Source organism: Talpa europaea, assembly GCF_964194135.1.
Source record: "Talpa europaea genome assembly, chromosome: 7".
NCBI classification, from domain to species: domain Eukaryota; kingdom Metazoa; phylum Chordata; class Mammalia; order Eulipotyphla; family Talpidae; genus Talpa; species Talpa europaea.
In genome coordinates this window covers 57,525,438-57,540,340 of record NC_140074.1, presented here as the reverse complement: position 1 = coordinate 57,540,340, position 14,903 = coordinate 57,525,438, and the positions used below count along the sequence as shown (strand labels likewise).

Genomic DNA, 14,903 nt, shown 5'->3' with positions numbered 1-14,903 from the left:
TGTTCCCTGTGGAAGTCTAATGGGAGCGAAGGTTGAGAAGGAGGGCATGGCACCACACCACTTTTCTGCATCCACACTGGCTGCAGTTATTGGTGGGAGTGTGCGAATCTGTCTACATGTGTGGCATCCATGTGACCAGAATTTGAGTTCTCTGTAGCTAGGGATCTTTGGCCCTCCCAGCTGCTTCCCCACACAGCAACCTCACCACCCTGAGCATGTGTCCTGCCAGGGGTTGTTGCCTTTAGTCAGCCTCTTGGTTCTTATGTATCATCCAGGGGAGTCACTGATAGGTGGTTGGAGTTGATCACATCCAGCTGTTTTCATCCTCAGAGGTTGTTGATGTAATAGAAGAATCTTATAAACATACTGGCCATTCCACTGGTCTCCAGGGTGTAGCTCATGACCTAAATCCATCACAAGTGCAGCCTCCTACGCTTCAGCAGCTCTGCTAGGAGGGAGGAGGCTGCTCTGTAGTAGGACGTCTTTGTGCGGCTCCGACTTTCGATACTCAGGAGGAATTTGTGGTCCATCTGGTCAGAAAGGGTCAGTTCATGTGTATATTCTGTCCTGTCCAGGGCTCCCAGAGGTTCTTTTTTACCCCCGTTTCACTGGGAAGGCAGTAGACACGTGCTAGGTGAAATGACCTGGCAAATAAACTGATATAGAGCCCAGGTGAGCACCACACTGAGTGCGGGGTGTGTGGTGTGTGTGTATGTGTGTGCGTGTGTATGTATGTATGTGTGTGTGTGTGTGTGTGTGTGTTTTATTGTTGTTCTGCAGTGGTCGGTGTCTGGCTTTTCATACCAGGCCTCAGTTGCAGCCACCAACTTTCCTACCTTCATTCATTTACCCTGGGGGTCTCAGAACACCTAGGATGTCACTTTGTATCCCTGAGATTATAGTACTAGCCACCAAGAGTCCTGTGGGGTGCAGACTGGAGATTGTACTGACAACGTTGAGTACATCTTGGACCTGCTCAACTAAAAGGAAATCTCCAGTGATGCTGCTCAGATACTTTTGGAATCTTCCCAACCCTAATCCTATCTTCTGGTATTTATTCTTTAGTCATCATTCACTGACTAATGATTCTTTGCCAGGCTCTACCCTGGCCACTGGGATACAGAAACAAAACACACTTTGTCTTATATGTACTTATATAAGGCACAGTCTAGAGCAGAGATAATAAGCAAATTAAACAATATTCCTAAAAATAGGAATCCCAGACCCCCTGCATTAGAAGTATAAAGGATGCTTATTAAAATGCAGATTCTGAGGTCATACTACAGATCCACTATTTGAGAATCTTTGGGCATTAGACCGTAGAAACTGCATTGTAACATGTTCCCCAAGTGAATCTTGGGTGCTCTGAGATTTGAAGACTACAGAAATGAGGCCATTGTCATCGGTATGGGGTCATATAGGATGGGGAGCACCAAGCAGGTGGTGGTGCAGGAGCACCAACTCTGAGGGACACTATCTGGGCTTAGGGAGATCTTGAAGATGTCACAAGGAGTAACAGGAGGGAACCAAATTAGGTGTGGCTAGACAATAATTTCCCTTGATTTGTGAGTCATGCTTAATTTATCCTTTCTATTAGTCTCTATCAATGATTTGCTTAAATGGAATATACCTGGAATGGGCAGCCTTAATGAGCATCTGGTTATGCTTTTAGGCCCATGATATCTACACGTGACTGACCCCCTTACCCCAGTATTTTTTAAAAATATTTTATTTTATACAATTCTTACATCATTTTTCATTTTTGCACAATGTATGCATTTTCATTTTGGTTATATTCCCCATACAATTCCCACCCTCTTTTTCTGACCCTAATCCCTCTTCTCCTCCCCCTCGCCCCCCACTGTAGTGTGTCTCTAGTCTCTAGTTGCTTGTTGATTTTGATTTTTACTTTATTGCAATTAGTCTTTTTCCTGGTCCCTTATTTAGGTTTTCTAGATTCCTGCTATGAGTGAGACCATCCAGTATTTTTCTTTTTCTTTCTGACTTATTTCGCTGAGCATGATCCTGGAAGGATTAAATTTTTTTTTTAATTTTATTTTTTAAAAAGATTTATTTATTTATACAAGCACTGGGTACAGTTAGAAGCACAGGAGGGTGAGAGAATTCACCAGAGCCAGAGCAGGGAACAGAACAAGCAGAGTGATGAAATACACTGCTGAGGGGAGCAGCGGGCGTGGCTGGAGAGGTCTGTTGCGCCATGTGGGATCCTCCCTGGTGGCTGGGGATTGAACCAGCACTGCAGAGGCTGCGGGCAGCTTTGCAGCCCAGCGCTCACCTGCTGCACCACCAGGGGAGGCCCTGGAAAGATTAAATTTAAAAGGATTCCATGTGAATCCTTCATCAATGCAATTATTTAGTAGGGTTGACTTTTGAAAATCTATGCCTGTGTGTTTTCTTAAGACACAGCAGACATGGGTTCTGGAGCTCTGTGTTGCATGCTCCATGCCTGGTTCAAATGAAAGTGGATTTATCTGTGAAAGAGCTTTGATATGCGTACTGTGCTATCTATACCAGTGGTTCTCAAAGTGGGGGTGCCAGGCCAGCAGCATCTGCATCACCTGGAAGCTTGTTAGCAATGCACATTCTCCATCCTTATCCCAGGTCCACTGTATCAGAAACTCTAGGTGGGATCCAGTGATGTGGCTTATTAACAAGCCCACAGGTGATTCTGGTGCACATGCAAATTTGGAAACTACTGTTCTGTATCAAAAGGAAATCAACTCCTGGAACTTCTGGGAATAAGGCTTTAAATCTCTCTGAGTTTAGCAGGTGAGGTCGTATCAGGGAGGCAGGAGCAGTAGGGTCAGTGTCACAAATTTCGGATGAATGGGGTGAAATCCTTTAATAGATTCAGCCTTTTGCTTGATAATTCCCAAGAGGCTTGTACATGTGTGTATTGTAGTGTTGCACTGTTTGAGTTGAGCAGCTATTCTGAGTGTGGGTCTGTAGGTCTTCAGAGAGCAATTTTGTCTTTTTTTATCATGTCTTTTCTGATACTCCATGAACTTAATTTCTGTGTGTGCTTAAGCCAGAAGCCTGCGGTTATAAATCACTTTAAAATGAGGCAATGAATGTTGTTAGTTTTCTCCGTCTGCCCCATTGTGACTTTTTTGAGTTACTTATTAAATGAAAATATACCATTATTTCTCAACAGACTTGAAGCTTCAGGATTTCCTTGTGGACAATGAAACCTTCTCTGGATTCCTGAATCACAACCTCTCTCTGCCAATGTCCACTGTGGACAAAATGCTGGGTGCTGATGTCAGTCTCCACAAGGTGAGGTGCTACCATTAGCTTCCTCAGTGGGGCTGATGGCAATAACATGGCTTCAGAGTGTCTTGAAAGAAATGAATAAAACCCTGTCTTTGTAATAGCACTGAAAGAGGTTGATGCAGCTCAAATTCACCTTCATCTATTTTTACTTCCCTGCTCAAGTTAGCTTTACCAAGCCATCCAGAGGGTGGAAATGTAACCTGGGCCAACTGGTTAAAATAAAACTTATTTCCTGCCTGTCAACTGGCATTTGTTGATCACCTCCCCCTAAGGAGGGAATGTACTTAAGTTAACGCAAATTAAACATTTAAATTTTTTTTTTTCAGTTTTGAGGCAATAACCAGTATTGAGGATTATGTAGTAGTGTTCTTTATAAAATCTAAGTTAAGATTTTTCAAAACCTAATGCTTACTTTAAAGATAGATAATAAACTAGAATGTAATATTAGTATTTATATAGGTTTTTTTTTTTATACAAGCACTGGGTACAGTCAGAAGTGTAGGAGGGTGAGAGAATTCACCAGAGCCAGAGCAGGGAACAGAACAGGCAGACTGACGAAATACACTGCTGAGGGGAGCAGCGGGCACGGCAGGAGAGGTCTGTCACGCCATGTGGGACCCTCGCTGGTGGCCAGGGATTGAACCGGTGCTGCAGAGGCTGCGGGCAGCTTTGCAGCCCAGCGCTCAACTGCTGTGCCACCAGGGGAGGCCCTAGTATTTATACAGAATTTTCATGTTAGATTTTCAGAAACCCTCATCTGGCATCATTAGATATCATACTTCTCCCAGCCTGTGGGTAGCATTCCAGGTTGCATGGTTAAGGATTTTCAGAGAAGCTTTTCAAGTTTCTTCTTTGGAAGGAAAGAGAACTGCTTTCTTACCATTACATATTAGCATATCTTTATAATAAGTAGAAGCGGTAGAAGTGTTTATGCTTGAAAATAAGGTCTTTGCTTTACATTTATCTAGACTTTTTAAAATTAGAAAAATATGCTTACGGCTTTTCCTTATGAAACTAGAAAAATAGGCCTAGTGTCCACCAATTGTGTGGTTGGGAGATGAGCCAAAGGCAGCAGGCGAGTGAAAATAGTTCTATTTAATATAACTTCCATTGCCCCCTGCAATTTCTTATCTGTCAAATCCTATCAGTTTAAAATAAGGGCCAGACGAGGTATGGAGGTGGTCCTTGTAGGGTAATTAGTGCCTCTCTGTAGTCAGTGTTCTTAACCAGACACTAGAGGTAGGCTGATAGCTTGGCAGCAAGGACTAATTAGAGAAACGAGTTAAAGTGAAGTGTGTTTGAGTATCTGGCAGTAAGTGAAAATTTAATGGAAATCATGGCAGGCCAAATGCTCTGCAGCATTAGGGAGTTGGGGAGCTGTGTGGGTTCAAAGAGGCTTTTGGCCCTTTATTCACACCGGTTCTACATAAGCAGGTCAAGCTGCACTAATTTAAACTAACAGGGGAGATAGTAATGGAGTAATAAAAGTGTGCATCCTGCCTTTATTTCTTCCATAAATATTTACTTTCTATGATCTTTCAGTACTTTGGATAGAAAGTAAGCAAGAAAATCAAGGTCCCACCTCTTACTAAACTTTGCTGTGTAATGGATAGTAAGGGCCATATGTGAAGAAGCACAGTTTATTTATGCCACAAAAGACCAATTACACAAGATGTTAAGAAAGTTTCTCTAGGAGATGGATGGATAAGAATATCTTAGAATTGGCCCATCAAAGAGATGAGAAAAGGCTTGGCTTTTTGGTTATCTGGGGCAAATAAAATGAGTTCCAAATTCTGACATTGCTTGAACATAATTCTGTGCATTAGTTAAATATCTGTATCTACAAATAAATGGTATAAGTGCTTTTCACCCTCATAATTCAGCTCAAACCTAGTCTTCCTATATCATAAGTTCCAAAATAATGAAGAGGTCTTTGCTAATAAGGGTGGTTTCAGACTCTGAATTCCTACTTGCTGAATCATGTGTCCCACTTTTGAGAAAAAGTTTTGGGCTCAGTATTTCCTTTGCAAGAAGGACAAGAGTGTGGCAGTCCACCACAACATTCAGGTTTCAAATGTCCTATCAGGTTGTGCCTTGATCCATTCTCAAGGTCAGTTAAGAGACCAGATACTTGGACTATTGCAGTTGTGTCCATTCTTCAAAGCTGCATTGATGTGAATCCTTCCTAGAAACTGCAAGGAGCCAGCTTCCCATCTTTGTAATCCAGTTTTGCTGGCCTCTCTTTGCATGAAATGCTTTCAGGTATTTTTGCAAGGCTACCAGTTACATTTGACCGATCTGTGCAATGGATCAAAATTAGAAGAGGTGATTCAGCTCGGTGACCAAGATGTTTCCAAACTTTGTGACCTGCCAAGAGAAAAACTGGATGCAGCAGAGAAAGTACTTCGTTCCAACATGGATATCCTGAAGCCAGTCGTGGTGAGTAGACTTTCTGTGTGGAGAAGCTTCAAGTACTAGTGCTTTTGGAATGTGAAATTATTCCTTGGACAATCTGACTTTGTTTTTGTAGAAACAGGGCTGACTGGAAGTTTGAGATTTAATTTAGCTCAGTGGTATTCTAATTGTTCTTTCAAACTTTGGGCCACCTTCCAAAGACTAAATGGGGTAAAAATGAGGTGGGTGTGGTTCTGAGTCCAAGCCTGAATTGAATACAATCCAGCTTGGATTCCAAGGGAATCCAGGGTCCCGGGTACCTAGATTCAGTCAGAGAAAACCTAGTGTTTAATGTTCGTTTATATTATACTTTGAGATTTTAAGAGTTCATTTGGTGAAAGAGTTCCCCAGGTTTTAAAAAAAGCATCTCAAAACCATTAATGGGAAGATGGATGTCTATTCATTTCTAAAAGCCCATCAGAAAGGCGACATGAACTGTCACAGTGGGAAAACCCTGGAATGGGATGGAAGTGCACTCAATAATTAGCTTAATCAATAACGAAATTGCATGAACAGAAAAAGAAATTTGAAAGTCTGATCAGTCAAGGAATCAATACTTCAGAGACACAATCCACGAAAATGCACTTTATTCTTAATCAAAGAATACAGATGAGCCTGAGCATATTGGGCACCAGAGTGTTATACATAGTTCCAGAACAGGCATAAATCTTTGGGTTTTCTGAGAGCTCTGGTGAAATTCTCTTCCAACACCATCCCTTAGTATCCAGCTCTCTTTTTTCCCTATTCTGCAGATAGCACTCTGATTTGTCAGTAGATTCTCTTAAACCAGGAAAGGAGTCCTGGAAGATGGTTGTGCCTGGAAATAGATGTTTCTCATAATAATAAAAAAAATGGACTCTTCTGGGACTTTGTGCAGGAGAGTATTAAAGGGTACTAAGAATGTTCAGGAAATGTGCTCAGATCACACCCTAGAATTGGCAGGCACATCCTGCCATTTACACTCTTCACTTGATCAAGAATTTCTTGTATCCTGTTTGATTCTATAATGCCTGCGGTTTCTGCCTGAGATGAAGGTGGTGGTAAACTTAGAGTTCTTGGGTGTTTCTATGGCAGAGTTGATGGTGAGCCAGTCAATGTGAAGGATTTAGGCCTAATACTAAGATCTGTTCAGCTTTATTCCAGAAGGGGTATAGTCTGTTCAGTGTTGAAAGAATACTGAATTGTTTTGTTCACTGCTCTGTGATTCTGTTGGTTAATGTTCCTAATATAAAATTTTAAGTAAGATATATTTCTGAATGGGGATGTTTGTAACCTACTTACCTGGTTTAAGAGCTACATAAGCTTATTTGTATAGACATTCCCAGCCTGTTGGCTTCTTTCACTTAAGAGAGACATAGAGGGTTGAAGGTTTTTACAAATGGTAGACCCTTTTTTGGCCTGTTTTGCTTAACTTCACTACAAGGCATTGAAGCGGTCACTTTTTCTGCCAGGATAATTTAAATTTTGGAAAGGGGGTGCTATTAGAAGACATAATAATTTATTCTGTGGCTAATTGTTTTGTTTGCTTACTAGTTAAATACCTATTGTGTGCACAACCCAGTAAAACCCCTTTGCTCATAAAACATCTGGATTATTCCCTATGTAAATGACAGTATAGCCTTTGTAATAAGACAATCATAGTTTCAACTGGAAAAATCTGTTTGGGAGGACTAGCATGATACGGTATGTGGAAATGCACTGTCAAAACTGTCAGCTATATCACAGCCCATCCTGTTGTGTTGTGGTTGTGCATTGCACATCAGTTGATTCATGACTAGGTATTGATTAGGATGGCTACCATGTGCTTTCTGTGCATCTCTTCAGGTTCTGTTCTTGTCGTCTGTTGCTGAGAGATCACTCTATAATATCAGAAAATGGGACTCTTCCTTATGGAAAACATTTTTTGGAGATTTCTCAAAATATTAAAAATGGGTCTGCCATGTGCTCCAGAAATTCCACTCCCAGGTATCTACCTGCAGAATGTGAAAACACTAATTCAAAGGGATATATGCACACCTATGTTCATTGCAGTACTACTTATAATAGCTAAGCTATGGAAACAACCTAAGTGCCCAAAGACAGATAGGTAGATTAGAAAGATGGGATAATTATACACAATGGACTACTACTCAGCTGTAATAAAAGAAAATAAACTCTTGCCTTTTGTGACAACATGGAAGGAACTTGAGGGGATTATGCTAAATGAAATAAGGCAGAAAGAGAAAGACAGATACTGGATGGTGACACTTACATGGGGAATACAGAGAAACAAAACAAATGATAAACCTTAGAAATCTGTTGATTTCTACCAGAGAGAAAGGGAGAGGGAGGAGAGCAAAGTGGGGAGAGACTATAGTGGAAGACCATGGGTGCATTGGTGGTAACTGTGGTGCATTAACATACACTTAAAAGGTGTGATGCCATACCTCTAAATCATAATCAAACATTGCAAACCAATGTCACCTCAAATAAACAAATAGAGAAATAAATAGAGAAATAAAATAAAAATTTTAAAAAAGAAAACAAGGTTCTTGAAATATAATGAGTAGTCAGAATGGTTCTGTGTAAAGGATACTTTGGGAGATGAAACGACTTTAAAACACTTTGAAATGTGACTCTTATTTATTGAACTAAATGGTCTTAATTGGAGTGCTGGGATTGCTATTTGATTTACATCAAACAGCTTTTTACTCCTGCCTCTTGGTTGAAATTTCAGCATTTGAGATGGTAGCTGGGTATGGCATGCACCATCATTGCACATGGACAATTGATTGTTCCAGGAAACATAACAGGAGCAGCAACCAGTGTTGGACCCAACATCATGTGAATAGAAGCTCATCTGTCAATGTATTTTGCACCAAATGTAGATTTTTTAGGAGCAAGAGAGATTTCGAAATCTCTCTCCATATATATATATATATATATGTTGGTGTGCATATTTTCTCCTTTTCCAGCCAAGCATATTCTTCCTCTTTCTCCTGGCCTCCTTCAGTCTCCAGATGACCTCTGGGAAGCAGTGTTTTGACAACATGGGGAAGTGTGGCAGAGTGGAAAGGGCATGGACTTGGGGTCAGCTGCATCTGGCTTCAATTATTGCTTCGGCATTTTACCAGCTGTGTGACCTTGGATAAATTATTTGGCCTCTGTGAAGCCAAGTTTCCTCCTGTTTTACATGCAGATAATAGAGTTTCCCCATTGTTGTGATTATCACCATGCATATGAAGAACCCAGCATGGGGTCTGGCATAATAAGGTGCTTAATAATAAACATTAATAATTTGATTGATACAAATAATGTAAATTATATGACAAGAACATTGCTGGGAAATTAAATATTTCCCTCTGTAGGTCAGTGATAGGAGTTGGATTAATACCACACAAATGAGTCCTGAAGAATATTTGATGAAAAATTGTGTTCTTTACCTAGTGTCTTGACTGCTTACCCTATAGATTTTTATTTATGTTTATACTTCAGTTATGCCTTGCTTGCTTTAGAACTTAATGCTGGATGTCAGAATGCTATTGCATCCTTTAAACTCACTGGAATTAAACAAGTTCCCAGTAAATGTCCTACTTTTTAATTTAAAAACATAATCATTGAACAGTAGGAGTTTGTGTCAGGTATGTTCCTGAGAGCCTTGCAAAGATGGCTTTCTGATAAGTATAGTAATGGTTTAGCTATATTATCTCTAGTATAAATGCACATATTCATGGAGACTTGTGTTAGTGTTCATAGTATTTGAACTGTTGAGGTAATTATCTCTGGGAGGAAGTCAGGGCCATGTGGCAGTAACTTCTGTGGTCTTATCTCTGGGCAGGTTGGCTGGGTAGGTAAACTTTCCTTCCCTTTCCCTTTCTGAAGCAGCACACACATTTCCCTGACAGAGGGGAATATATGGGGACCTTTCTTGGCCATCCCACAATAACCTCCCATCTCCTTTGAACTGTTGGAAGGAGCCATAATATTGATAGTAGAGGGGGACCCTCCCTGGTGGTGCAGGCAGTTGAGTGCCGCACTGTGAAGCTGTCCACAGTCTCTGCACCACGGGTTTGATCCCGGCTGGCTGGTGAGAATCCCACATGGTGCAGCAGACCTCTCCTGTCTCACCTGCTGCTCCCCTCAGCAGTGTATTTTGTCAGTCTGCCTGTTCTGTTCCCCATTCTGTCTCTGGTGAATCCTCTCACCCTCCCATGCATCTCACCTGTACCCCTGTTCTTGTATAAAAATAAATAAATCTTTAAAAAGAAATATTGATAGTAGATTGGCAAATTTGGACCAGCAGGATTCATTTGCTTCTTTCCAAGATCCTTGCTAATTATTGGTTTTCTAATGCTGTATTACAAATTGCCACAAACTTAGTAGCTTAATACATCATGAATTGATAATCTTACAATTCTGTAGACCAGAAATCTAGGTACAGCATGGCCCAGTGGGACCACTTAGAGCCCCGCTTTTGGAAGATGAATCTGATTCTGGCTCATTCAGGTTGGTTGTTGAATTCAGTTCCTTATATTCGTAGAACTGAGGTTCTTGTTTTCCTGCTAGATATCAGTTAGGGGCCTGCCGAGCCTGCCAGCATTCCTTCATGATGCTTTCATATGGCGCCTCTCCAGGCTCCGTAGGAACCTCTCTCCTTCACATCTCTTTCTGCCTCATTTCTCTGCCTCTAGCCAGAGAAGTTTCTCTGCTCTTAAGAAACTCATGTGATTAATTTGGACTCAGCTAGATAATGCAGGACATTCTCCATAACTCTAATTATAATTACATCTGTAAAGTACATTTTATCATGTAATGTTACCTATTCACAGGTTCCAGGGATTAGGGTTTAGACAGATTTGGGGAGGTCGTATATCCTGCCACAAATATCTATTGACTGATAGGTATTTTCCAGTACATCTTTGAAGTGTTTCCTCAGTGTCCTTGGCTTTTCTTAGTCCCTCTTGAGCCCCATGACCTCTAAAGCATAATAAAATATGAGAGGGGCTCTAAAGCATAATAAAATACGACCCATTACAGTGAGAGCAATGACTTTGGGAAGCAGAGCATCTCTGAACAAGGCATGAGGTATTTGTCAACAAAATCAGCAACTATAAGTCTGTTTTGTACCAGTGCCATTCTAGGCACTGACAGTTCAGCTTTGAGTGAGACTGGCAACAGGTTCATAAAACTTCCACTCCGGTGGGCTTGGAGCACCAACTTCAAGGCCGAGATGGGGAATTAAAGGATTTCTCCACAGTTCTGTAGTGTGAGGGCTGTCTTCCCATCCCACTTGTACTGATGACCTCCCAACAGCTCTCTGACAGCAGTTATTGCCAATGTGGGATACTATGAGCCTTGGCAGAAGGAATGTGGGGTTCATTAGGCTTGGGTGCCAGTCCTGGATCACCATTGACTCAGTGATGTGAAGATGATATCTAATCCTTAAATGGGGGAAAACAGAGTCTGATTCTTAAGTTAGGAAGGATAGGATACAGATTAATCTCTACCGCTGTGTAACCATGTGTTGTATTGTCTTGACCTATGATGATACCTTCACCCTAAAAAGGAAAGTGCTATTTCTCTGGAACAAAGCGTTCTGTTTACATGTCTTCTGATGCATGCAGCACATTCTTGCAAAGGCAGAACTCAGTTCATGGGACAAAGGAGGTGAAGTGATAGTGCCCTGAGGCCCCTGGAAAACCAGTGATCTCATGGTTGTGTATTATAGAAGGAGCAGATGGGTTGAACAAATTCATCTTTGTCTTGGAGGGTCTTTGCTGTCTTCTTTCCCTTAAACAAGGACTCAGAATACAGATGAAGCTTGGCTTGTTGTTTTTTGGGACTAGATACTTCAACTTGTCACATTCAGTCCTTACAGCATTTGTGTAGGGGTTCTGTTGGAGGAGAAAACGCTTGCTTTTCCTCTCCTCCTGCCTGAAATTCAGACATTTGTGTGAAGTATCAGATTTTGTTTGGCTTTGTTTGATTTTACTGCCCACCTGCTTACAACATATGCTTTTGCTTGGCAAGCAATTGCAATCCCCATCATTTCATAGTTGGTAAAATGACATGCCTTGCAGATTTACTCTTCAGATTCTATGTTCACCTATGGGAACCTATGTTCACCTATGTTCAACCTATGTTCACCTATGTTCACCTATGTTCACCTATGATTCCTATGGGAAATTTGGAGTACAGAACTGAGGGATACATTGGTGAATTTAACAGTGTGTTAATGTGTCTATTCAACTCCATCTGTCCATAATTTTTTGCCTCAGTTATACTAATTCTTCCTTTTAAAGTTTTGCCATTTTAAAGTAGAGGTTCATTTTGGTCCTGAATGATGTGATAGCAGGTATGTTTAACTGTGTTTAGAAACAGAAAAAAAATGCAATACTTGAATACATTAAATAAATTTTAAAATTTAAATTGTTGAACTGTTTCTTGAAAGATCAGTAGTTTTCTCTGATATGAGATTTATAATTCTCTACTTCAACAACAAAAAAATGTTAAAATATTCCCCAAAGTAAAACTTTGTCATGTAGATCATTGGAAAGAAACAGTGATTGCTTCTGGGTGGTGATAAGTCTTTGTACCCAGTGTGTGTCTTACTTATTTTCAATTTGAACAGAAACATGTAAATCTTAGCCTTCAGTTGGATTTTCTGTACACGAGTAAAGTGAAGTAGAGACTTTAAGCTACTTTATGAAAGTGTTTAAATGTGAAATATCCCATTGAACACATTGTAACTTAGATGAAAACAATATTGTGTATTATACTTAATGTTTTTCAAAGGTGCCCATATTTCACTTTATCTAGTAGTCTAGTCTCTGAAAAATTTGGGTGTGGAGCAGATTTTTTTAACTTGAAGAGTTTTCAGTCACATTTTAATTTCACCAATGTTCTGTATGCTACTGTGACTTCAAATTAATAATATTCACTTCCAGTCTTCATTTTATTTTTTTCGTTTTTTTAAAGATTTATTTATTTATGTATACAAGAACTGGGGTATAGGCCAGAGGTGTGGAGGGTGAGAGGATTCACCAGAGACAGAGTGGGGAACAGCACAGGCAGACTGACTGAAATACACTGCCGAGGGGAGCAGCAGGCAAGTCAGGAGAGGTCTGCTGCGCCATGTGGGTTGTTCCCTGCATGGCCGGGGATCGAACTCATGTTGCAGTGGTTGCGGAGAGCTTCATAGGTTGCGTCTTAACCCCTTGCGCCACCAGGGAGACACCAGTCTTCATTTTATATAGTGATCATCTATAAACACTAAATTTATTCATTCAGCAAATGCTATTGAACCCTGGTGTGTGTCATGCACTGGACAAGGGAGACTGTGGTGAGCAAGAATCAGTAGTCTCTGAGTTTCCATGCTGGTTGGGGGTTTGGTGGCCCTGACGGGACTTTCTGACCCAGTCTTTTGAGGATCGGGAATAAAAACAGAATATAGGGTAGCCAGATAAAGTACAGGGAAGAAAATGTTCCAGGCAGAGGTCATGGCATGTGCATGGAGCCAGAGGGGAGAGAGAAGGTGGCATTTATGGGATCTGCACATTACTGGTTCAGAGTGAGTGGGTTGGAGTGGAGTAGATATAACCGTGGGGAGTTTCATGGGAGAATGAATGGTAAGATGTGACCATGTAGCTGTTGGGCCTCGTCCTCTGACTGAGGGAGTCAGATAAAGGCTCCACGGGATGAGAAACTTGTGAGGTGAATCAAAACAGAAGGGGAAATGTATGTCTTTTAAAGAAATGGAAAAAACCCTCTTTGTAAAGGAGAGGTGTTGTTTTGATAGTGAATTTTTGAGGGGGGAGAAGAAAGGCAAGGATGTCATTATTTATAATTGTGAGGACCTACAATATGCCAGGCACTGTTATGGCTCTCTGTGTGTATGCCCTAGTCTGTTACATGAAGTGCTGTGAATATGTGCACATGATATTAACTCTGTTGGATAGTTGAGAAAATAGAAGCATGCGGAATTTGAGCCATTTGCCCAGGGTGTTGTAGCTACTCCCCTCCCTCCATCCTAATAACCAGCGAAGAAGGTTAGAGTGACAGGAATGACAAGAACCTTATTTACATTCGGACCTTATGAAAGAAATGGGTTAACCCCTACCAGTTTTTAAGATTTTTACATTTACATTTTTTACACTAATTAAGCATTTTGTTTTGCTATACAATTCTGAACATGTACCATCTTGTGGACCTCATGGTAAGCACAAAAACCCTTTCCCTCCATGTCTTCTAATTACGACCTCCCAGTTTGTTCAAGTTTTTCTTCCAACAAGTTCTCCATTAGGTTTAACTTTTAGTGTAGGTTCAACTTTTGGTTATAATGTAAACCTGAAGAGAAAAAGAAAAAAAAACAAAAACACCCCACCTATTTGCTCATGAATTCACTTCATGGAGAGAAAAGTCATTAGCACTGTGACCCTCTGAGTATAATGTTTAAGGGGCTCCTTGGCCCAGCAGAGGACTGGGGGTGTGGGAATGCCAGATGCTGGTGAGTAAGCCATTGCGGGAGAGCTCATAAATCAAGCTGAACAAATTATTTCACAGGGTGTTTAGATAGATTTGATCAGAAATGTATATTCAGGATTATGCTTGCATATTATGATGGCATGATGATATTAACTTGACCTTGTTGCATATGGAGTTTTCTTGAAAGGAAAAATTCCATACCACTCTTTCTAAGAAACAGTGATGATGAGCTTCATTCACTTTCAGCCATTTTCTGTGCAGTCTGTTTTCTGATTTTACAGCAGTCTGATACAACACAAATACCAAAGTAACCCAGGTTTCTCTAGATTCAGAGGTGATTGGTACAGAATAAAATGATGCCATTGAAAAGCCAAGGAAAGATGGGTTTCCCCTTAATAACATTTCTCCTAATTGACAAATAATAATGACGAAACTCATCCTGTATTTTTCCTTTGGGAGTCTGAAAACTCAGAATCAAATTTGAGGCTCTTCAACTGTTGCCATTCTGGTCTCAGAGACTGTGCATTATTGTTTTTTTCCTTCTCTAGCTTAGGCTTTCTGCCCTAACTTATTTTCCTTAGGCCCAGTTATTTTCTGTGCAGCATGGTGGCATATAATAGCAATTAAATATATAAGTGAATAAATAAAAAGATTTGGCTAAAACTAGACATAATGATACATGTTCTGTATTA

The 14,903-nt window shown here is 40.6% G+C and overlaps 1 protein-coding gene across 1 annotated transcript in view; it reads left to right on the top strand.

The window, feature by feature from the left end:
- ABCA1 (ATP binding cassette subfamily A member 1) overlaps positions 1 to 14,903 on the top strand; it is a gene marked incomplete at both ends in the record, with an annotated part of 92,686 nt that overhangs the window by 26,824 nt on the left and 50,959 nt on the right. Inside the window, 2 exons of the mRNA XM_084237175.1 lie at positions 3,176 to 3,297; positions 5,557 to 5,733. Of these exons, the coding sequence (XP_084093301.1) occupies positions 3,176 to 3,297; positions 5,557 to 5,733 (299 nt within the window). The remainder of the gene's footprint in view (positions 1 to 3,175; positions 3,298 to 5,556; positions 5,734 to 14,903) is intronic.